The following is a 25,283-nucleotide window of genomic DNA, read 5'->3' as shown; positions in this document are numbered from 1 at the left end:
TCATATTTTGAGCACGCTACTGCGAAAAACTGCTTGACTTCATGCGGATTTCTCAAACCATAAAATCGGTTTCCCGGTATTTGCTACAGATTTAAGATGTATATGATACTCTAGGGTTCCCATCCACCAATTGAAACAATCAAATTTCATTTTCACCATTCTATGTGCTTTAAAATAATTTTATTGGTAATAATTGGTAATTTAATGATTTTAAAATATATGTAATTGTGTAAGTTTCCACTTAACCAATTCAAACATTCAGATTTTATTTTCACTGTCCTTGGTCCTTTAAAACAATTTGATTGGTCATAATTTGTAATTTAGAGATCTTAAATTATACATAGTTGTGTAAGTTTCCACTTAACGAATTGAAACGATCAATTTTCATTTTCACTTTCCTTGGTATTTCAAGGTATTGTATATATTTCCTGGTTTGTAGGCTTCATTTATTAACTTTGTGACCTTTTAGGATCTTTAACTTTTTGGCTGTTGTTAGCTTTTTGCTGTTTTGAAAATACTCTTTAAAATATAATAGTTGTTAAAAGAATAATAGATGAAATATTGGAGGATTCTGTGCGATTCCTTTTTTTTTACCTGTATTAATGACTTGGGGGAATGAAAATGTAAAGCAATGAACTTATATATTTCTGGATTGGGCTTTGTCAATATTTAGCTGTTCTGGTGGAGTCATTTGGGGTCGGGGGTTGAGATTAGGCTATTTTTTAAGTGAATTTTTATTAGAAACGTATTTATAAAAATGTGATTAAGATTTGCAAAAGGTTTTTGCCTTGAAGACTTTCTGAAAGGAATTTTTAGCACAGTATGAAGCAGATAGATTCCCAGTGGAGGGGAGGGATTAAATTTCCTGCTTAAAATTTCAAAATTATCTATAATTTTCTAAGTTTTTGTATAGTGCTTTTATTTTGTTGCTGCTACAGGTCTACATACTTGAAGACAGTAATCCCGAAGTAAGTTCCACGCAAGATTCCCTGGGACGAAAGGACAGACGTCTTAATTAATAATTTGTACTTACCAAACACAAATATGCACCAAATGCCTGTGAATAATATATGTATGTTTTTGTTACAGAGCGAAAATGGGAGGGGAAAGGCTAAAAAAGGACAAAACAATAACATGTTTATTTGCTACTATAGTTTCCTATCGTAGTAGATGTATTTCATTGACATATGGAATAATTAACAATGAGAGAATTCTCGGATTTAACTTTGCTTTTTGACGTTGTTTTCAACGTTGCTTATTGCCCCATTTTTCCATGCAAAAATCCCTACATGTACTTACGGAACGGACAAAAAGTTTTTTTGCTTCATTAAAACAACTTTGTTGAGAATATTATAAAATTCCTTTTTCTACTTGTTTTATTGGGTTTTGGCCACTGGTCATCGCTAAAACAATGTAAAACATCTATTTAGCAGTTTTCAGTTTTTATCGTATGTAATTTGTTGTCAACTTCAGTAGGCACCTATGCCTGGACTGGAGCTAAAACTTCTAACAGCTTCTTTAATTTCTCAATCCATCTGCAGGTGATTCCATTTCAACAAGCAGTGGATAATCCCGTGGTCACAGTGCAATTTCTTTAGTTTCTGTTTTCTTAAACCTCAATCTTTCTGTAGGTGATTCCATTTCAACAAACAGTGGATAGTCCGTGGTCATAGTGCAGTTTCTTTAGTTTCTCAATCCATTTGTAGGTGATTCCATTTCAACAAGCAGTGGATAATCCTGTGGTCACAGTGCAATTTCTTTAGTTTCTGTTTTCTTAAACCTCAATCTTTCTGTAGGTGATTCCATTTCAACAAACAGTGGATAGTCCGTGGTCATAGTGCAGTTTCTTTAGTTTCTCAATTCATTTGTTGGTGATTCCATTTCAACAAACAGTGGATAATCTCTCGGTCATAGTGCAGTTTCTTTAGTTTCTCAATCCATTTGTAGGTGATTCCATTTCAACAAACAGTGGATAATCCCGCGGTCATAGTGCAGTTTCTTTAGTTTCTCAATCCATTTGTAGGTGATTCCATTTCAACAAACAGTGGATAATCCCGCGGTCATAGTGCAGTTTCTTTAGTTTCCCAATCCATTTGTAGGTGAGTCCATTTCAACAAACAGTGGATAATCCCGCGGTCATAGTGCAGTTTCTTTAGTTTCTCAATCCATTTGTAGGTGATTCCATTTCAACAAACAGTGGATAATCCCGCGGTCATAGTGCAGTTTCTTTAGTTTCACAATCCATTTGTAGGGGATTCCATTTCAACAAACAGTGGCTAATCCCGCGGTCATAGTGCAGTTTCTTTAGTTTCTCAATCCATTTGTAGGTGATTCCATTTCAACAGACAGTGGATAATCCCCCGGTCATAGTGCAGTTTCTTTAGTTTCTCAATCCATCTGCAGGTGATTCCATTTCAACAAGCAGTGGATAATCCTGTGGTCACAGTGCAATTTCTTTAGTTTCTGTTTTCTTAAATCTCAATCTTTCTGTAGGTGATTCCATTTCAACAAACAGTGGATAGTCCGTGGTCATAGTGCAGTTTCTTTAGTTTCTCAATCCATTTCTAGGTGATTACATTTCAACAAACAGTGGATAATCCCTCGGTCATAGTGCAGTTTCTTTAGTTTCCCAATCCATTTGTAGGTTATTCCATTTCAACAAACAGTGGATAATCCCGCGGTCATAGTGCAGTTTCTTTAGTTTCTCAAATCATTTGTAGGTGATTCCATTTCAACAGACAGTGGATAATCCCGCGGTCATAGTACAGTTTCTTTAGTTTCTCAATCCATTTGTTGGTGATTCCATTTCAACAAACAGTGGATAATCCTGCGGTCATAGTGCAGTTTCTTTAGTTTCTGTTTGTTTTAAACCATAATCCATTTGTGGGCGATTCCATTATGACGAGCAGCGGACAATCCCCCGGTCGTAGTGCAATTTCTTTACTGTCTGTTTGTATTAAACCTCGGTCCATTTGTAGGTGATGCTATTTCAACAAGTAGTGGAGAATCCCCTGACCATAGTGTACGTTCAACACAACCATCAAAGCTACATTCACCAGCTAAACAGCCGGGCAAAAGTGAAGAAGAAATAAAGGAAGAAGAAGATTTTCAGTTAGCTTTAGCGCTGTCTAAATCAGAGGCAGAAGAAAAGGAGAAAATGGTATTTAAACTTGAATTCGATTAGTTAGATTTAAGCGCAATGAGGGTTGTGCATTATTGTAAGCTCTTCAGTTGAAAATGCGCACGTGCGCATAATTTTGTTAGGGGGATAATGTAAAAGAACATTTTATTTGATGATTTAAAAAAGAAGCACAAAGAAATTCCGATTTTTTTTTTGGGGGGGGGGGGTGTCCTGCTATTAAAATTTTTGTCCTGCAGCTCTCTAAATTAGAGGCAGACAAATGGGAAATGGAGTTTAAACTTAGATTCCGTCAGTTTGATTTAAGGACAATGTGGGTTGTGCATTATTAATTGTAAGCTGTAAGGTGCAAAAGTGCAGGTGCGCAGATTTTTTTTTGGGGGGGGGGAGCAATTTGAATGAAAATTTTCTTTGAAAATTTGAATAAGAAGCGCTTAGAAATTCCCAAACATTTTGGATTTCGGGGGCGGGGGTGCGTTCGCTCTGCTTTTAAAATCTTTGTGCTTTGGCGCTATCAAAATCAGAGGGAAATGAAAGAGAGAAAATGGTGTCTAAACTTGAATTCCATCAGTTAGATTTAAGGGCAAACGTGCACACATGCAGATTTTTTTTTGGGTCGGAGGGGCAATGCAAAGAACTTTTTATTTGATAATTTGAATAAGAAACGTCCAGAAATTGTGCTATAGCGCTATCTAAATCAGAGGCAGACGAAAGGGAGAAAAATGGTATTTAAACTCGAATTTGATTTGTTAGATTTAAGTGTAACAAGGGATGTGCATTATTGATTGTAAGCTGTAAATTAAAAACGTGCACTTGTGAAGAATCTTTTTTTTTTGGGTGGGGGGGGGAGCAAAGATCATTTTATTTGATAATTTGAATAAGAAATGCCAAGAAATTAGGGGAAAAATTGGTTTTCAGTGGGGGGGGGGTTGCTATTAAAGTCTGCGCTGCAGCATTATCAAAATCAGAGACAGACAAAAGGGGGGAAAATGGTGTTTAAAATTAACTTTGAGTTAGATTTAAGTGCAATAAGGGTTGCTCATTATTTATTGTAAGCAGTAAGTTGAAAACATGAACATGGGCAGAACTTTTCTTGAGGGGGGGGGGGGGCAATGTAAAAGAACATTTTATTTGATAATTTGAATAAGAAACGACCAGAAATTCGGAAGAATTTTTGGATTTTGAGGCAGGAGGTGCACTATCAAAATTTTTAAGCTTTAGTGCTATCAAAGTAAGAGGCAGAAGGAGAGGTGAAAAATACTTTTATTTTCTTTAACTTACTCTTTCTTTTATATATTTATTTACTTTTATTTATTCACTCTTTTATCTTGTTTACTTATTTGATTTAATGAATAATTTCTTAGACCACACTGCTTTACCATTTATAGAATTTAAGAGAGAGAAAAACGGTGATAATTTAGATAAAGCAGTGTAACAAAACAAAACTTAATTTTTTTTTCCGATGATAAGAGCTCTCCTATACGCGGAGTCGAAATATTCGGATTTTTATTGTTTTAAGTTTGTTGTTTTTTTCTTTTTTGGTTCCACTATTTTATTAGTTTTTCTCTCTCTTAAATTCTATTTGATTTCGGGTAGAACTTTTTTTTGGGTATAATATAAATAAAGCAGTGGAATAAAACAAAGATTTAATTTGTTTCTCCCGTTGATGAAAGGTCTCCCGGACGTGGAGTCGAAATATTCGGATTTTAATTATTTAAAGTTTGTTGTTGTTTTTTTGTTCCACTTTTTTTTTATTATACGTATTTTTCTCTCTTACATATCATTTGATTTAATTAATTTTATTATCTAGAAACTTCGTCAAACTGCCACGCTTCTCAACCGAACACCGACTATAACGGAGCCTGTTTCCCCTAAATCTTCAAAGTCGGAACTCGTTCAGGACCAAGAGGCAGAAAACCCGGAACTGGCACGCTATTTGAATCGATCTTATTGGGAAAATATGTCAAAGAGCAAAGGGAATGAAATAGCTGACGGCTATTCTGCGACTGTTGAAGTGAAAAATGGAATTGAACCAACGAAAATTGTTGAGGTCAGTTACTTTAATAGTAATTTAAGGCTAGTTTTTGCCCCGTGTTCCATGAAACATATTATAATTAGTTGCAGTTAATGCTATTGAATAAGCTTGTTGTTGCTTAGCGTGCTATTGAACAAAGTTTTGAAGTTGGGAAAATATGTCAAAGAGCAAAGGGAATGAAATAGCTGACGGCTATTCTGCGACTGTTGAAGTGAAAAATGGAATTGAACCAACGAAAATTGTTGAGGTCAGTTACTTTAATAGTAATTTAAGGCTAGTTTTTGCCCCGTGTTCCATGAAACATATTATAATTAGTTGCAGTTAATGCTATTGAATAAGCGTGTTGTTGCTTAGCGTGCTATTGAACGAAGTTTTGAAGTTTGTAAAAAAAAAAAAAAAAATTCCTGTTATCCCATAGAACATTTAAAATAAAGGAAATGGATTTGTTCTTATCCTGATAAATAAATATATCCAAATTCTTTCTATAGAATTACGGATTGCAGCTCATTGAGCTTTATTCCACAATAAGAAAATCGACATTGTAATAGGTTGCATTAAGCACTTATGCAATTGATGGTGAGATCTTTTACTTGGCTGTAGTTTATAGTTGGATAGTTAGGTAACTATTCATAAGGTCTAAAGATTATTAATATCTGGTAGATTAGTTATCTTATCGTCATCGTAACTAACTACGTAATCGTAACAGTAATCGTAATATTAACCCCAATAGACCGCAACACTAATCGTAATCGACTAAGCTCAAGTAATATTGGCTTTACTTGACTTAATACCCCTGGAGGACCTAGTATAGACTCTGGTGGTACTCCGCACGTGATACCCCTAGCTACAGACGTGAAATAGCCATTCAACACAGTTAATTTCGGTTATTTAAAAAAGATTTTTGTTGCGGTTAATGCTTCAGGTCTGTCCTGTTTTTTGATTTGAAGAAGGCGTTTGCCACGATTGACCATAAGCAGGTATTACTTGCGTTGGAGAAAATGGCTGTGACTGGAAAAAGTTGGACAAGGGTTAGATCTTCCTTGAATACTGGGAAGTAAATTGTCGTGGGTTGTTCTTTGACTTCTGTACCTAGGGGAGTAATTTGTGGATTGCTACAAGGGTTTATACTAGGTCCTCCTGGGATCTTCTCCGGAAGGTGTTAAGGTCGCTAAACAATTGTTTTGCATTATAGGCCTAAAGGTAGTAAGAGAGACAACAGCAAAAGACTTTGCTGTTGATTTTTGCTGTTGTTTTTGACCCTTTTTGCTGTTGTTTTTGACCCTTTTATTCCTAAAATAAATGAGGAAGGGATTCGGTCTAGACTAACTTTTTACGTTGAGAATTATAAAATTCCTATAAATACTTAATTTACTTTTTGTAAAAAAAAAAAAAAACTGTCAACGGGAATATTTGCTGTTTTAACTTGTTGAATGGGTAAAAAGGGTATTTGAAGCGGGTCTCCAGCTGCTTTATTCTTGAATTTGAGGAAGACACTATTAACTCTAAGCAATTATGACTTTAACTGGAAAAAATCGATTTTACTGGAAACAGTATGACAGGGTTTGAACCTTATTTGAGTAACCGAAAGCAAATGTGTTGTATGGGTCCTGCACTATAATTTTTTGTTTGAACCAATCACCTTTAGAAAAAACAAAACTTCATATTTGTTTTTAATCTAAATTCAATTAAAATCATGTAATTTTTAAAAACTGATATTCAAGACTAGCTTTTCTTTTATTTGTATTCTATGTCCTTATGTGAAAAGGATGTGATTAAGTGTATTTTACTCTGGACTTAATCAAATCGGCTTATAAGAAACAACTTTTGTTGATGGCCCAACTCTAAATCTGGACAAATCCGATTTCTGGATTTCTGGACAAAATCCGGCGAAGGTAATTGGGAAGGGCGTGTAAAAGCACAGGATGGCTGGCCCCCGCACGATTGCACTTCTTGGCTAACGGGCCAAGAAGCAGATGTCAGCACCGCCGGTAGGAACTGTTAAGTCCAGTGTTATTTTCTTTACCTTATTTGAAAGTGATATTATTAAGAAAACTCATGGTTAATCTAAAAACTCATGCTTCGTTTAAAATCTGAAAAAAATGCATTCGTCCATCTACATGTAAAAAGGGCATGAATGCCCGGGTAGAGGAATTTAAGTAGCTGAAATACCTTTAAAAGTTTTATAGGCGCTCTACACTGTTAGTAAATTTTAAGTGACTCTACTGGACTGTATTCAAAAAGTTCCTTGACTTTTGCCTCCCTGTAAAATAGAGTTTAATCAATATTTTACCTTTTTTTGATTTTACGTATCTTTTTTCTTGTAAACATTTATTTTTATTTTTTCTTGAAGCTTTTCCTTTTCTTTAAAGGGCTAGTGGCAACGCTAGCTTACGTATGCCTGCGTATGATGTTAGGGGGGAGGCTTTCACTGAAATTAGTCAGTGGACTCCTCTCCCCTTTTTCATAGCAAAACTAAAGTATCCCTCAGGAAAAATCTCTTGATTTTTTAAAAATAGATAGATGGATACAATAATAAATTTAAACATAAAAGCAAATACATTTTCATATACCCTACGTAAGGTTCAGTTGCCGGGAATACAGGGGGAAAAAAAACGCACATAATAGAAAAGGTTACTTTTAAATTGTAGGTCCCTTTTTTACTTGCAGAAGTTCCAAAATGGTGAGATGGATTCAGTCGATGACTTCGCCCTCAACTTGAGAAATCAAATTGAAATGTTTGTGAATCGAATGAAATCGAATTCAAGCAGAGGAAGGTACATAGCCAATGATACTTCAGTGCAGACTCTATTTCTAAACATAACAGCTATGCACTCTGAGCTCCTCAAGCACACACAGGACCTTGACCAAAGGAGAGGTTAGTGCAGCGTTTCAGGATCATTTTGAGTAAATTTTTGAAGAAGTAGGCTACTTTAATTGGGTAAAATGAAATAAATTTAATAATTTTAAACAAATAAAAAAGTTAATAAATACATGACAAATAAATTAATAAAATTTTACTAATTTCCTAAAAGTTTGTAATTTCAAATAAAGTTAAATAATTGGGTAAAATCTTGGGTAGATAATTTGAGAATCAAATTAAAATGTCCATGAATCGAATGAAACTGATTTCAAGCAGAGGAGGTACATAGCCAATGATACTTCAGTGCAGACTTTATTCCTGAACATGAAAGCTACATACTCTAAGCTACTCAAACATACACAGGGTCTTGATCAAAGTAGAGGTTAGTGCAGCCTTTCAAAGTCATTTTGGGTAAATAGTTGAAGTAAAATTTTAATTGCGTAAAATTTTAGTAAAATTGAATGATTTTAAATAAATAAAGTAAGTAAATAAATGAGAAGTAAATAGAAAAGTTTTTTAATTTCAAATAAGTAACTTAATAATCTTAAATAAAGTTAAATAGTTGGGTAAATTTTGGGTGAATAATTGGAACAATCAAATTGAAATTAAAAAATTCTAGTAAAATTCAATAATTTGAATAATTTCAAATAAATAAGTAATTTTAGTAAATGTATGACAAGTAAATAAATAAATTTAATTTATATCAAACAAACAATTTAATAATTTTAAGTAAAAACAAGTTATTGGGAAAAATTTTGGGTAGATATGATTTGAGAAATCAATTTGAAATGTTTTCCAATCAAATGAAATCGTATTCAAGCAGACAGAAGTACATAGTTAATGTCTCTGTGCAGACTTTATTCCTGGACTTAACCGCTATGCAGTCTGAACCTCTCAAATATGCAAAGGGTCTCGACCAAAGGAGAGGTTAGTGAAGTCTTAAGAGCCATTTTGGGTAAATAATCGCGTCGCTGGATTTGACTATATCCCGTACATGATTGTGACAAAATTGAACTGTAGCTGGGTGCTGTGGTTGCACATAGTGGGTTCTGAACTATTTTTATAGTATTGTCAAATCATATAATGTTTTCAAGAAGGCTTGTCAGGCAGACAGAGGCAAACAGCTAATTATACTCCAGTGCAGACTGACCGTCCTGTTTTGCACTCTGCGCTCAAATGTACACAGGAACTTGGTCAAAGGAGAGACTAGTGAAGCCTTTCAGAATAATTTTGGATAAATAACAATACTCTCGATGTGATCATATCCCGGATATTAGTGTGACAGCTTGACAATGTAGTTGAAACTGGATTTACTGTAACATGGTAAAAATGGTACAATCGCATTTCCAGGCATGGGTGCATTTCCAGGCATGGGTGCATTTCCAGGCATGGGTGCATTTCCAGGCATGGGCACATTTCCAGGCATGGGTGCATTTCCAGGCATGGTTTAAAAAAAAGTACATGGTGAGCATTGTGCCATTCTATTTGATATTGTCCATACAACTTAGGGGTATGTTTTTTCCTTTGTTTATTTATCTAACAAATTATCTTTTTCTCATTTAAAATTATTTAGAAAATTTTTTCTTAATTATCTTTTTTTATTTATTTTCATTGACTTGCTGTAGGAGTTTGATTCATCGACACCTATTCACAAAATTATGGGGCGGGGGTCATGGGCGTAATTTGAGCATTTCAATTGAGAGGCAAAAGAGGGTACACATTCGAGGGCTCTGGGGGCACGGAATATCCTTCAGAGGAAAAAAGGGTTTCCAGGGGGAGCCTCCCATGGTAAATTTGTGAAAAATACAAACCTAAACTGTTTTTTAAGCTGTCTGAAAACTTTTTTGGGAAATTATTTTTTAATTGATACCAAACATTAAACGTTGACAAAGTAAAGGTAGTGAAGGGTAACGGAGAAAAGTTACTATTTAAGAGGCTAATCGGTTAATTTTCAAAAAGTTGCATAGTACATAATAAACATATGACAACAATGAACAAATATAAAATTTGTAGTTGGCAGTCCTGGTTCTGTGCCCGTGCGGTGGTTGAGACTCACCGGTGTGCATGACGCCTATCTGTTTTTTGTACGCTTATCGTACCCTATCAAACTTGAAACAAAACTAGCGCTATAGCAGTTTTTTACAGTATCGACCTTAATTCAATAAAAAAGTAATTTAAAAAGTGCCTCTTAACCATTTCCACTTTTATGTTAATCTCGCAACACATAAACCAGTTTCTCACCTTTTTTCCAAATTATTAGGGGGGGGGGGTCGGGCAAGAATTGTTTTCGCTTTTTAAAGTAAAGTTCAAAAATGGAATTTTTGAAATGTATGTTTTGTGATTTTGATTACTATAATACAAAAAAGGCATTTTTCAAAGTCTAGGGAGGGGGGCGGGGTGGCAGTAATTATCCCTTCCCCCCTCCCCAAGTGGCGCCACTAATTTGACATTTAAAAAGAGTCATCTGAAAGCTTATTCAGAAAAAAAATCAACTTTCACTGTCTCTATTAAAGATTTTACCTTTGATTATATTTGATTTCATTATTTTATCCTGATTCCAGGGTACTACGAGACACTGCAGGATAAATTGACACAGGCGCGTGATGCACGAGCCGCTTTGGATGCACTTCGGGAGGAGCATCGTGAGAAACTGCGCCGAGCTGCTGAAGAAGCTGATAGACAACGGCAAATGCAAATGGCTTTTAAACTTGACATCATGAGAAAGAAAAAACAGGTTAGTTCATGACGTGTTAGTAGAATACTTGGGAAATAATTTTTTAGATCAAATTCTGTTTCCAACCATAAATAAAATGAAACGTGAATATATTCATAACGTATAAATTCGGGTAAAAATGAAAGGTAAAAACTGCGATTTCCAAGATTTTTCTTTTGATTATTTTAAAATTATGAATATTTTAGGGCAGTGTCACAATTTGTCAGTGTTGCCTTGTTGAGTTGTGAAAACAAGCCTAATTAGTTAAATTAATAAGTCATTGTCCATAAAATTCCAATTATAAACTATATGTTTACTCCCAAATATTGCTGCCTCTTCAGAGGTAAGCTACACCTTCTTTAGCTGTTTTATGCCACATGTTTTTAGCTTATTTTTTGCTGATTCTTCACCCGCTTTTTTTTTTAATTTGGCTCTTTTTCAATGAAAGCTGAATTCTAAATTTGTGCCAATTGTTAAAGATATACATGATTGCATAAATTTCAAATTAACCAATTCAAACAAACATATTTCATTTTGAATGTCCTTGGTACTTCAAGTTGGTTCTGTTTACTCTTAAACTGGAGCAGATTTACTGATATAGACTGGTACAGGAAATATCCAAAGGAGTGGGTGATCACAAGGCTTTTACAAGGGATCTTGTGATCTTCAAAAAAGTGCATTTTAAGGTTCAAATATCGGAATGCATCTGTACTTTCAGCATTTAAGGAGGTTTAGCTCTTCTAGATTTTTTTTTGCATTTTAAGTAGTTTCCATTAGAAAGCCGAAGCCCTTAGCCCCCAGATAATTGTTACACGGGGAAAAACGCACTACATTCTTTTTTTTAACATAGAAAAAATACAGTTGACTTGGTTTTTATAAATAATGGTATTTTTGGCAATTGGTATGGCTGTCATAGATTATTCCTGCCTCAAAAATGTAATAACAATTAGATGACATCAGACTTTAGTCCCCTTTCCCTCTATGCCTGATTTTGGGTTTGAACCCCTCCAAACCAGATGGATTTGCGCATGACTAAATTTTCGGTAATCCTTCGTCTCCACGAATCTATTGAATCCATACCCAGGGTAGATCTGCCTCCCTTAATTAGTACTAGTACTACTAACAACAAATCAAAGTAGTACCAAGCCGCCTTAAGCCAATACAGCTGGGTACGCTCCTCCTCCATTCCAGTCTATCAAAAGCTCCCCTCTTTACGACTCCCAAGAAGTTCCAATTTTTTTCAAATCCTTTGTTACAACCTCTTCCCACCGCATTCGAGGATGGCCTGCTTTTCGTTTGGCCCTGTATTGATGGCTGAAAATGGTGAATTCCCCTGAAAAACATCTAACAAATCCTCCGTCTTCTGAACTATACTTAACCACTGTCATCACTGTATAGCTTTGATTACTAAGTCATTTTGTAGCAGCTCTAAGACACTTTATCAGACTGCCCCTTTATTGACCATAACGTTCTACTAGAACTACCTTTGTCCTAACACCAGCACCCTGTTAGATTAGGGTTATCCACTCCATGGACAAACTCTGCTTCAACGGGTTGAATAATTATGTACTATGTTGATAGAAATTTAAATATTTAATTTCACTCTTATTCGGTTTTCGCCGCTTTGAGTCAACAATCTAATAAATTAAAAACTTTCACATAATAAACTTGTTAAATTAATAAATCAAATTTATTAAAATGAGACTAAATCAACTGATTAATTAATTTTCTTCATCGTGGACAAAATATGCGATCATATTTGGCTGATTTCAAAAGTAAAATTCTACTTTTTAATCATTCATAGTTTTGCGTAATAATTGTTTGGCACCTTTATTTATTTAAAATTTTTGTTTTTTTTTAATTTGAAAGAAAGGCCGTCTTTGGCTCCATTCCTTCTACGGAATCTCGGATATTTTTACTATATTCTCCATAATTTGTTATATTTCCTTTCGTAATCTGCCTCTTTTGAGTCAGTCTTTTAACTTGTGTCCCATCCTCCTAAGTATCACCCTCCTTTTAAAATAAATGCTTGCGTGCGTGCCTAAGAGGATCATCCGTATTTTGTCCTCCTATTTATTTTAGATTGGAAAAGGGGTTAAGATAGGTTTCGAATTTGTTTCGGTTTCTGAAACATAGTTCTATGCATTTTTATATTTTTCCTCCAACAATAATTTTTCAAACTTTATTGGGTATTTTTCACCCAAACAATCGACTTACCCAACGACTCTCTCAGATCGAGATGCGATTTTATTGGTGGTTTGAACTTTGTTCTAGCTATTATTTCCTGTCTTGGACAAACATAATTTAAAAAAAAGACAAAGGAAAACAATTAGTTTACCGTCTTTGCCAATGATTAGTAAAACAGCTGTTATTTTCAGGAGTATCTTGAATATCAGAGACAGCTGGCAATGCAAAGAATTCAAGAACAAGAACGAGAAATGCAACTTAGAATGGAACAACAGAAGCAAATGTATCTTCGCTCCTCCGCCGGATATCCTCCCCAAGGACCTTATATACAGCCACCTGGTAAAAAGAAATCTTCACTACTCTTATATTATTATATAATATAATATATATTATTATCATATAACATATATTATTATTATATAATATATATAATATCTATATATATATATATATATACTCAGACTTAAAATAATATTTCCCCTATTTAGTAAATCTCCGTAAAAGGTTCTGATTGTAAACCGTCTTAGCTTTGTTGTCAGTGCCAAAATCTTAGCTTCCTTTGCTCTTTCTCTTTTAATACACAGTGCCAAAATTACACCTTTTGTCTTTTGCTTTTTTGGCTCTTTTTAAAAGGTTTGTTTAGGAGCTTTCGCTTTTTTAAGATTCTAAAGAAAAAATCATAAAAGTGACCTTTTCAACTTTTTCACAAATATATTTTTAAATTGGCAAGTCTAAATTCCAACCTAATTTTTATTAAAAAGTTTTTGTTTTATTTTTACATACAAATCACATCCATTTCAGAAATTTGGACTTTTAGGTTACAAGGTTGCATTTCTAAATTCCAGATTAAATTCTAACTCATTATTTAGTTAATTCTAACTCAAATTCTAATAATTTTGCATTTTTTTTGCCAATTTCCTATGACTTACTCAATCAAATCAGTGATTGCTTAGAGAGATGGTTCGTCAATTTTAATTTGTTTCATAGCTATGAAAATTGCTGCTCGGAGTTCACTGCTTTATAGGAGTTCGGGTGAGCCTATGTAGGTAAAGACAAAATATGCTTCAAAATTTTAAGAAGAACGAATTTGCAGCCTCTTGTAGTTAGAAGAACAACGCCGACTAGGGGGAAGGGCAAGTAAATGCAGAATAACTATGGAATTAAACAGCCTTGTTCTGTGAATCCGCTGTAACTCTGATGTTATAAAGCAACGGACGCATACGCAATGTGGAGCTTTTTTTAATTGGTTAATGCGCAGCTTTGCTGTTTTATAACAGCAAATAACAGCCCAGGCCATTCAATCGACATCCCTAAAAACATCAGAATTTGACAACATGTAATATGTGACAGTGTTACTGCGAATGTCCAAAATTGGTAAATGTCAACATTCTCCAATGAATGTCCAAAATACTTTTTTTTTTCTTCTTAGATTTAGCCAGCGTTGCCAGTCAACTTTTTCAGTTTTATGCAAGGTTTGATGATGACAGGTTAGGTTAGTTTAGATTATATTCCATTTCTGAGATTTGTAACCTAATTTCATCAAACCCAACCTAACTTTAACTTTTACCATCAACGCTTGCATAAGACTGAAAAAGCTAATTGAATCCAAGGAGAGAAAATGGAATTTTGAACGTTCACCGGTGAATGCCAACATTAACCAGATTTCGGACATTCACAGTGACGACAACAGGTGATATCAGACTACCTAACTGGCTAGTTAACCTACTCTTGGTAGTTAATCAGGTTCTTTTATGTAATCCTAGGTAGTTAATCAATTTCTTCTGAGCAGTTAACAGTGAATTGGGTTTGTATTCTTAATGTTAAAACTAAGATCCAACTTCAAATATTGATTGTATAAGTATTAAACACCTTTTTCCACCATTGATTATGCTATCCCTCTAATTAATTTATTTGATGAAAGAAAAATTTAAGCCACATAATTTGGTAAATACATCTTTTTTAAGTACCAATGACATTGAAAATTAAATTTGATTTTTTGGATTGGTTTAGTAGATACTTACACAACTATATATATATCTTTAAAAGGTTAGAAAAAACCAGGAATTTGGTTTCTAAAGGAAAAGATGTCCATATGCAGTTATGTACTTTTTGGTAGTAGCGGATGCTGAATTTAAAAAAAGTAAACGTGGATGAAAAATCAACAAAGAGTAAAATAAAAACAAACGGCAACAAAAATCTTGAAGCTATAGCTTTTCTTTGATATTCTGGTTGCCTTTGGGAATCAACAAATTGATAATGTTCGAGTATTCACAGACGGAAAACAAAATAATTAATTTTGCTCATTTCTTTCTCAATGTGATACTACCCTTAAAATTTCATAATTTTCAGATAACCAAAAGAAAAATTATAAAAAATTGTGGTTTAATGTTTGAACTCAGCTATGATTAGGCTAACAAAAAAACAAACAACAACACATTTTTTTTTCTTGTTGGGTACTGAGGACGGCTTGGCGGAGGTCTTTGCTGAAATATCTGCTTTCCTCTTTTCGCTTTTTTTTATATGGCTTAAAATCACCTTAAAATATGGTTTATTATATAACTTTAATTATATGGCTTATAATTTTTACGGTAATGCGGTTTGCAGTGGTAGCTAGCAACCTAGTAAGAGACGATCACGTCCCATAGTAAAAAATAAAATAGCCCGTAACTCCTTAAAATAGAATCAGGTCAAAAAATGAAGTACACTATTTGAACTGCCTTGTCAGAAACCCTATATAGAAAACTTACAGCTCGTTGGCTTGAATAACGAAGTTGGCTTGAAAATGCTTGAACTACGATGCTCTGCATCAACGCATCTTTTTTTTCCTTTATTTTTTCCTTTGCAGCTAGTGGGGCACTGGAAGATCATAGAGAGGTGTTAAATGGCTCATTTTAAAGGAAACTGATGTATTTAAAAACCTTGTGTAATTGACAAAAATAATCTTTATTACAGAATCATTTTTTTTTACGAAAAAGATTGTATTTTCAAGTACAAAATTGATGAATGACGTCTTAATCTTAAATTTTAACCATATATGGCGTAAAAATAAACGCAATATTATGATGTTAGCTATAATGACATCAGTATATTTTAACACATTTTCAGTTCAGAATCGTTAAAGTTATTATGCAAACTGCAAAAATACTTGTGGTGTCTGAGCGTTATAGTAAAGAACGAACTCAAGTCCAAAAGAAACTGAACCCTATGGTTCATTCATATAATCTTCATTATTTTAGCTAGGAGGTAACTAAAACAATTATTTCCGGGTTGCAGCGGTAGCTAGCAACCTAGTAAGAGACGATCACGTCCCATAGTAAAAAAAAAAAAAAATAGAACATAACTCCTAAAACCAGAATCAGATCAAAAAACGAAGTTCACTATTAGAACCGCATTGTCCAATACCCCTATATAGGAAACTAACTGTCCCTTGGCTTGGAAAACAAAGAAAATATGCTTGGCTTGAAAAACAAGAAAGGTTGCTTGGACTACGATATTCCGCGTCGACAGCAGGTTTGCCCAGTATTATTTGAATTGTTGATTTGTGACTTGTTTAGCTGTGACAAAGGGAGAAGACTTATTCAAAAACATGTTGGCGCTGATCTTATCGAGGATCTATAGATAAAAAAACAATTGTTAAATTTCTTTATTTATTCTCCATGGTGGTAAACAGATAGTTGCTTGGCCTTCAAGTAATTTTCTTATTCAATTTACTCCATATGGAGATACACAAATAGCTCCTCAGTCTTCAAATAGTTTTCTTATTTCAACCTCCTCATCTCAGCTTCTTTATTCACTTTATATGAAGATATTGATTCACTCCACATGGACATAAATAGATAGCTCCTCCGCCGTCAAATAGTTGTCTTTTTTCAATGCGCTTATTCAGTCTATATGGAGATAAACGGGTAGCTCCTCGACCTTCAAATGCTTGTTCATTCACTACCTATGGAGATATTCCTTCACTCCATGTGGAGATACATAAATACCTTTTTCCATGTTCCTTATTTTAATGTGTTCATTCAGTCAATATGGAGATAGATAGATAGCTCCGCTATCTTTCAAATGGTTTTCTTTTTTCAACTTCCTCGTTTCAGCTATTAAATTCACTCCATGTGGAGATATTAATACACTTTATTTGGATATAAATAGATAGCTCCTCGGTCTTCAAATAGTTTCCCTTTTCCAATATGTTCATTTAATCCATATGGAGATAAACAGATTGCTGCTCAACCTTCAAATCGTTTTCTTTTTTTTCATCTTTATCATTTCAGCTTATTCATTCACTTCATATGGAGATATTCATTCATTTCATATGGAGATGAATAGATCGCTGTTTTACCTTCAAATAGTTTCCCTTTTCCAATATGCTCATTCGATCCATATGGAGTTAAACAGGTCGCTCCTCGACCTTCAGATAGTTTCCGTTTTTCATCTTTATCTTTCAGCTTATTCAGTCACTTCATTTGGAGATATTCCTTCATTCCATATGGAGATAAATAGATCGCTCTTTGGCCTTCAAATAGATTCTCTTTTCCAATATGCTCCATCAATCCATATGGAGTTAAACAGATTGCTTCTCGACCTTCCAATAGTTTCCATTTTTCATCTTTATCTGTGAGCTTATTCATTCACTTCATATGGAGATATTCGTTCATTCTACAGTGAGATAGATAGATCGCTCTTTGGCCTTCAAATAGTTTCCTTATTTCAAATTCTTCATTTCAGTTTGTTCATTCACTCAATATAGAGGTAAATAGATAGCTCCTAAATCTTCAGATAGTTTTGTTTTTTCAACTTCTTCATTTCAGCTTGCTTATTCGCTCCATGTGGAGATGAATTGATAGCTTTTTGGCCTTCAAAGAATTTCCCTTTTCCAACTTCCCCATTTGCTGCATAAGGAGATGAATAAATAATTCTTCGGTCTTCAAAAAGTTTCCTTTTTGCAACATCCTTATTTCAGCTTATTCATTCACTCCATATAGAGATGAATAGATAGCTTCTTGACCTTCAAATTTTTTTTCCCCCAACTTCTTCATTCAGTATGTATGAAGGTAAACAGATAATTTCTTAACCTTCAGTGATTTTTTTTTTTCTCAACATTACGTGTCAAACGGTTAGTTTTATTTTGTTTATTCTTTATTTTGGATTAACTATTTTCAATTTCTAGGGGTGCCGGGATACGCGCAACCTCCACAAGGCTACCCAGGAGCTATGCCACAACACGCTGGTAGTTACGGAGGTCAACCTCAACAGTCATTTGCACCTCCTGTAATGTACAGAGCGCCCTCTCTAGGACCAGCCAATCAGCAACAACCTCCAAATCAATATGTTCCAATGCCTCACTCTCAGCAAGGTGAGTTTTGCTTATCAAATATTAGATTGACTATTTTTTTTTTGAAGTTTGCCATATTTTGGAAAGAGAACTTACTATTATAATCTACAGAAGAAAAGATCAATGACCAACTACATAAAGACATCCAGCATGCCCAACCTTTTACCATATCCCCTAGAATCTATAGAATCTAGATTATAATCTACAGAAGAAAAGATCAATGACCAACTACATAAAGACATCCAGCATGCCCAACATTTTACCATATCCCCTAGAATCTAAAGAATCTAGATTATAATCTACAGAAGAAAAGATCAATGACCAACTACATAAAGACATCCAGCATGCCCAACATTTTACCATATGCCCTAGAATTTACAGAATCTAGATTATAATCTACAGAAGAAAAGATCAATGACCAACTACATAAAGACATCCAGCATGCCCAACATTTTACCAAATCCCCTAGAATATATAGAATCTAGATTATAATCTAAAGAAGAAAAGATCAATGACCAACTACAAAAAGACATCCAGCATGCCCAACATTTTACCATATGCCCTAGAATTTACAGAATCTAGATTATAATCTACAGAAGAAAAGATCAATGACCAACTACATAAAGACATCCAGCATGCCCAACCGTTTACCACATCCCCTAGAAAACAATAAATATACAGAGTTTTAAAACTTAGTAGCACCGCAAAAACAATTTGACGGCCAAAAGTACTGTTTTAAAACCTTTCCCGCTCTTGGAGAAACTGGCAGGATTTATGAGCTGGGCAATCTTTAAGAACTGAGGCTTTCTTTTGGGAGGCAACGGATGGAAAACAGTACAAATAGAGGCGAGCATTAACGTCAGTAGACCCTAATATACGGCTATTAACGTCAAATATCTTTATGCTGGTTATACTATCACTTAAACTGAGCGGTGCCATTTTGTAAGTTCGGTGTTAAGAAGGGAGTTAACTTTTCCCGGCCATAGCTTTTTCCATTTATGATCATGTAAACTGTTATGTTTCTTTAGGTCGCTCCTTGACCTCCCTTGCCAGTCGAGTCAAGGTGGCGTTCACGGATCAGAGCCGTAATATTGGGAATAATCCACAGTTTTTTGTATTCATTGATCACCACAGTATTTATTGGAAACATTTTGAGGTATTTAGAGTACAATTTTTCACTGGGAGTGCACACCCATTGCTCAAGTGAATCGTCCGCTGAAACCTGTTCAGTCATCAAGTGTATCAAATCCTCGGACTGCAGAGCCATCTCGGGTTACAGAGCCGGTCATTTGTCTGACTGATATATGTAACTAGTAAAAATGTAGGTGAGAAAAACATTTGTCGAAAACGACGATCTTTGAACGTTTGTAACCACAACAAACACGAAAGGCCAATCGTTTATTTTTGTTAGTGTTAATTTTTTGGGAGATTTCGGGAAATTCTGGAAATTCGTTCAGGAGAATTCAGGGATAACCTAATTTTTTGTTTAGTTTAGTCTAATAAATATTGTCGATAAGTATCTTGACAAATCAAAATAAAAGTTGTAAAAATTAAATTGTCTTGGAAAGGGGGAAGAATATAAGGGTGAACGCCAAACTCGGCTCTTTTCAGTTTGTGATGTACTGCTGGACATGTAAGGTTGTAAATTTTAAGCTGTGTAACCCCCAAGCTTAAGTTTAAGTATGAATCTTAGTATTTTTATTAAAAAGGCGTAAATAATTTGTATATGTGCTCTATGCACGTTAAATTTTGATTCTTAAAGAGAAGTTACATTTTATATATAAATACATAAAGGATGAGGGGACTGGTGGAAAGCATTATGTTGATAACACCATCATCTATAATAAAATGAACAAGTAATAAAGCTTAAGAATCCCTTATTTCCACCTTTGAAGGCTGGTAGTTTGGTCACCTTAAAGCTCCGCAGAAGAAATAGATGAAAAATAATGTTGAATTATATCTAAACTAAATACAACTACAATATGGGTATGTCCGGCTGAGAGTCTAGCTCGTATTACCAGGCAACCAATAACAAATAAAAACAACAAAAACATAATATATTTTTACATAATCAAACTATTTTTAAAAAAAAAAAAAAAAAAAAAAAAATGTATGACTTACCAAGCATCACCCCAAGCCAGCAGCCAAATTGAGAACAAACTAAAACAAAACACCAAAAATAGTAAAGTGAAGCCGTGGGGAAACCCTACCAAGAGAATGAGTCAGCGGGACGACCATAACTGAATTAAAAAAAAAATGATGAAAGGGTTAGTAAAAAGAGTTTTTAATTGCCCCCGCAGCGTACCAACAGAAAGACCAATTTTAGGAATTCGTTGGTCTTGTTTGTACTCTACCATTTTACCACGCCACGGAACTTTAAGAGGGACGATAAAGTAACTGCTTTGTTTCGTATTTTTCTGTGAATAAAATTAATCGAGTTACTGGTTGTAGAAATGGTCATGGAAAAACAGCGTTCACACCGGAACGAGTTAACATGGTTTTGAAATGTGTGTTCACACACTGTGTAAGTGCACAGTGTGAACAGTTTTCAAACTGTCATTAGAGGTCACATTGTAATTTACAGGCTCTGCTTATTCTAAGTCCGGAAACTTATACTAAAGTGTAAACGTTTTGCAGAAAAGAAAAAAAATTATTAGTTCCAGTAGGACACGAAAAAAGAGTCCCAAAACGTTCTCAAAAACCTAACCTAACATTCTCAAGAACCAAAATAGCATGGTTTTCATAACTAATCCACAAAACATTGTAAAAGTATTATTTAACTTGAACTTATTATAGTAACACCCACCTTCGCCTAAAAAATCGTACGATAGATTATATATCCTTTTGGTTTTTGCATTTTTACGGTAGCCGTTTCAAGTATTTTATCATTCTAGTGATAAACATCTGAAGTTTTCTATTTTCATCTGAAATGTCGGGGGAAAAAATGATGAGCAGGGTTGCAACCTGTGCAACCTGACTCTTCTCGGAAGGGCGTTTATTAAAAACTTTTTATTTTAGTTTTAGGCTCTTAGAGAACTTTCCTTATATCTTAAGGAATCTTTGTATGATTAGTTCATACTATAATGATTGGATGTAAATTGGATGTGGATTTGACAGCTGCATTTGGGACTGCAGAATTAAATAGTTTATAACAGTCCTCACTCCATATTTGTGCTTTTGATAATGTTGTGTCTTTTCTTTGAGTAAGTAAAAAAGTACCTAGTGTATCAAAGTTTTCACTTTGTTTTCACTCACCAAGTTTTCACCTGGTTAAGTGAGAACTGAACAGTGTGCAAAAACCAATCAAACTTTGCTAAGTTGTGCCCGAGCCAAAAAGTAGTCACACTTGTCAACAACATCAAATTTACGCATCCTTGTATGGTGTACCAGTTTAATACATCTAAGTGATTAGTGCTATGTACGAGCATAACACTGCTGCAGTTAAGGTAGGAAATGAGGTTAGCAGCTGGTTTTGTGTTAAATCAGGTGTGAAACATAGTTGTGTCCTATTCCCATTTATATGGATCACTCTGATGGACTTTGTCTTAAGGAACACAGGAACGGCAATGGGAGAACACGGAATCAAATGGGGAAGTAAAACTTTCCTGGACTTAGATTTTGCTGATGATTTATGCATCCTAGATGAAAGTGTGAGAAAAACAAATGAACTTTTAGAGGTTTTGTGAGTTTAGGGTGCTAGAGTAGGTTTGAAAATTAAATTTAAGAAGACTAAGTGGCTAAGGCTAGGAATAAGTAAAGATGAAAAGGTGACATTGGGTAGCGAAAAGATTGATCAAGTGGATAGCTTCACTTACCTTGGTAGTATTATTAGTAAAGACGATGGATGCAGTGAAGAGGTTAAAAGTAGAATAGCCAAGGCTCATGGTGTTTATTTTCACAGTCGAAAAAAGTTTGGGAGACTAAGAATAAGAAGATAGAATTAGAAAGGTTTAGAAGGCTGGGGCACGTTCTGTGGATAAAGGATGACAGATTGTCCTTATTGGCCAACCGTCGAAGGCTAAACGGAAAGCAGGTCGTCTTCAGTTGGGGTGGGAGGATGTCGTAAGGAAAGATTTAAGGGAAATGGGGACTTCCTGGGAGAGTGTAAAGAGGAAGGCTTTCAAAGGACTGGGGTGGAGAAGGAGCGTGCGTAGCTGTGTTGGGCTCAGGCGGCTTGGTGCCTTGGGGTCTTGGTGATGTCTTAGTACTAGAAGCGTTAATATACAATATTTGGGAACAGGTTAGTATTGATACAAGCTTTCCAAAACGATTTTTGTTGGTTTAAATTTTTGCTCCTGTAGAACAAGTGTGAAATTAAAGTCTTTTGTGAAATAGTCATTGTGAAAAATAGTCATGTGAAAAAGTCATTCATAAACCTTGGCTTTTTAACAATGCAGATGGAACTGGTGTGTCTAGCGCATTAGAATTTTATCTTTCTTGCATATATCTGATAAAAAATAAATAAATAAAAACTAAAGAGTAATGTGTTTTCAAGACGTAATAACTGTTTTCATAGGATGAAATACTCTTTGTCTAGTATATTTGAGCTTGTAGAACAGAAAAGGAAGAGCAGAAATCTTTATTGTTAAAATTAATGGGCCTGACCTTACTTATTACATAATTATTTCAAATTACCTAATTAACAGAAACAAATACTGAATATTTTTTCCTTTATGGTGTTGATTATCCATGGGTTATTCTTTCTTTCGTGATTTTTCGTTGATATAGATAAATTGATTGACTGATTTTAAAATTTGATCTATTTATTTTGCAGGGTCAGTGCCTCCTATGCCAGCTAATAACCCTCAGTACCAAGTAACACCACCAGGAGCACCAAATTATAATATGCCACAACGTGGACAACACATTCAAGGACAGCATGTTCAAGGACAACAGCCACCTAATTATATTTACCCAATGCCTGGTAGTGATCAACCACATCAAGGTGAGAATTATTTGTAATTTGAGTGGATGTGGAAGTGGGAGTGTCAAAATGGTGGCAGTAACAGATCTGCAAATATGGTAATGGAGTGGGGACAAGTGGGTTGTTTGCAAGCTATTTAAGGGGGGGGGGATCTAAAATGAGACTGATTTTAGTAGTGTTGCTCTACAATGCTTTTGAAGTGAGAAGCACTGTTCTAAATGTTTTTGTGTGATAGCACTCGGTTTTTTTTTTTAATGTTTTCATTTTATAACTTTAAGAAATCAAAAATTAATTAATATTTTCAGGAATAAATATCAGCATATGTATATTAAACTGACAATACGCATTTTTTTCAGTAAAGGACAAATTATATTCTGGCTTAGAAAGAATAGGGGTTTAGAAACCTACTCATAATTATTTCTGCTCGTTTTGAGTTTGACTCTGTTATTTATTTTAATTCCTGTTTGTTTTTGGGTTTCGTTTATTTATTGATACTGATTTGTGGTAGTTGTATGTTTGGTAGATTATTTGATTCTATTTTTGTTAATTTTGATTTTAATAGAGTTCTTTACTTTTTTTTGAAAACTTATTTTGTGGAAAATGTTTTTTTTAATTAATTAACATTAAAACACGGGGATTTTCTTATTGTTATTATTATTATTATTATTATTATTATTATTATTTATTGGAAAACCCGTCATACAAAAAAAAAAGAAAAGACGGAGCAATAAACGAAAAAAAAGAAAAGAAAATAAGAAACACACATAAACTTACCTGTGATAATAATGTGACGAACGCTTGAGCTAAGATCTAAAACAACTCTTAGAACAAATTGCAAAGACGAGAAAGAAAAACTCAATTATACACTGCACTGCAGGTACGTGACATGTTTTTCTTTTTAAACATGTTTTATCTTATTATAAATATTTATAATAAAACATTGTGCTGAACAGATGAGTTTTTCACCAGGGGAACAGTTTGTGAGGCTAGATTGGATCAATATTGGCGTCAATGAGGCTAGATGGGGTCAATATTTAAGGGGGATAAATTTTTTAAAGTGATACTCTAAAATGAGAAGCGCTGTTCAAAGTATCTTTATGCGAGAATATTCGCAAAATTATTCTGTAAGTGCCACTGGATTGCTAGTAGGCTTGTTTTGTCTTGAGAAATGGGCCCTTTCGTATCTTATCATGAAAAGTTATTTATAATCATATATACTTGTAAGAAAATATGAATCAAATATAATTTGTATATGAAAGTTTTGAGGTCTAAATCTGAGAGACGAAACATTTGGACAACCACTGCTCTAACATGAGAAGCACTATTCTAAATATCTTAAATGTAATAATACTTGCATTAGAAAGTGCCATTGGATGGCTAGTTGTTGTGCTTTTAATCGTGCACTCCCCCTGGATCCCAACAATATATGCACTTAATCCTATTATAAATGGCCATTTACAATAAAATTAACCAAAAACTTTTTGCACAAAATATGTTTAAAAAAAAAAGTAAATAACTCTATTAAACTAGAAATAAATAAAAATAGAATCAAATAATCTACCAAGCGTGCAACTACCACAAATCAGTATCAATAAATAAATGAAACCCAAAACAAACAGAAATTAAAATAAGTCAAACTCAAAAAGAGCAGAAATTAATGTGAGTAGGGTTTTATACCCCAAGCTTTCTAAAAGCCAGAATATAATTTGTACTTTACTGAAAAAAAAATCAAATGAATTTACCAAGATTAGTTGCTACAGTAGACAATTGGTAAGTTGGCTACTAGTTTCTGACCAGCTTGTACAATTTACAAGTAATATTTGACTAATCTTAACGAAAAAAGTACCACGACCTTTACCTCTTGGATGGTGTGGAAAAGAGGTTTTTTCAAACCTCTTGAGATAGCCATAAATATATGGCTATCTCAAAATTTTGATTGAGCCCTTTCCAATCGAATGAGCCCTTTTTGAAGTTTCTACGAGAATGCTTTCTATTCAAACCTTATATGCCCCCAGGGCCTAACTTACAACTCTTGCACTGAGGACTGTGGGGGGACTGTCATCCTCAAAGACATAATTTCCGGACTTTTCAAC

General features: G+C 34.3%; 1 protein-coding gene across 1 annotated transcript in view; it reads left to right on the top strand.

The window, feature by feature from the left end:
- The window catches only part of LOC148954699 (hepatocyte growth factor-regulated tyrosine kinase substrate-like), an 86,438-nt gene that overhangs the window by 49,732 nt on the left and 11,423 nt on the right, over window positions 1-25,283 (top strand). Inside the window, exons 6-12 of the mRNA XM_089086465.1 lie at window positions 2,979-3,160; window positions 4,950-5,189; window positions 7,842-8,049; window positions 10,596-10,768; window positions 13,126-13,273; window positions 18,102-18,287; window positions 23,041-23,211. Of these exons, the coding sequence (XP_088942591.1) occupies window positions 2,979-3,160; window positions 4,950-5,189; window positions 7,842-8,049; window positions 10,596-10,768; window positions 13,126-13,273; window positions 18,102-18,287; window positions 23,041-23,211 (1,308 nt within the window). The remainder of the gene's footprint in view (window positions 1-2,978; window positions 3,161-4,949; window positions 5,190-7,841; window positions 8,050-10,595; window positions 10,769-13,125; window positions 13,274-18,101; window positions 18,288-23,040; window positions 23,212-25,283) is intronic.

This window comes from Artemia sp. Qi Xiang Cuo, chromosome 3 (genome assembly GCF_049724085.1).
Source record: "Artemia sp. Qi Xiang Cuo chromosome 3, ASM4972408v1, whole genome shotgun sequence".
NCBI lineage: Eukaryota > Metazoa > Arthropoda > Branchiopoda > Anostraca > Artemiidae > Artemia > Artemia sp. Qi Xiang Cuo.
The sequence above is the reverse complement of the archived record's forward strand: the minus strand, read 5'-3'. Positions and strand labels throughout refer to the sequence as shown.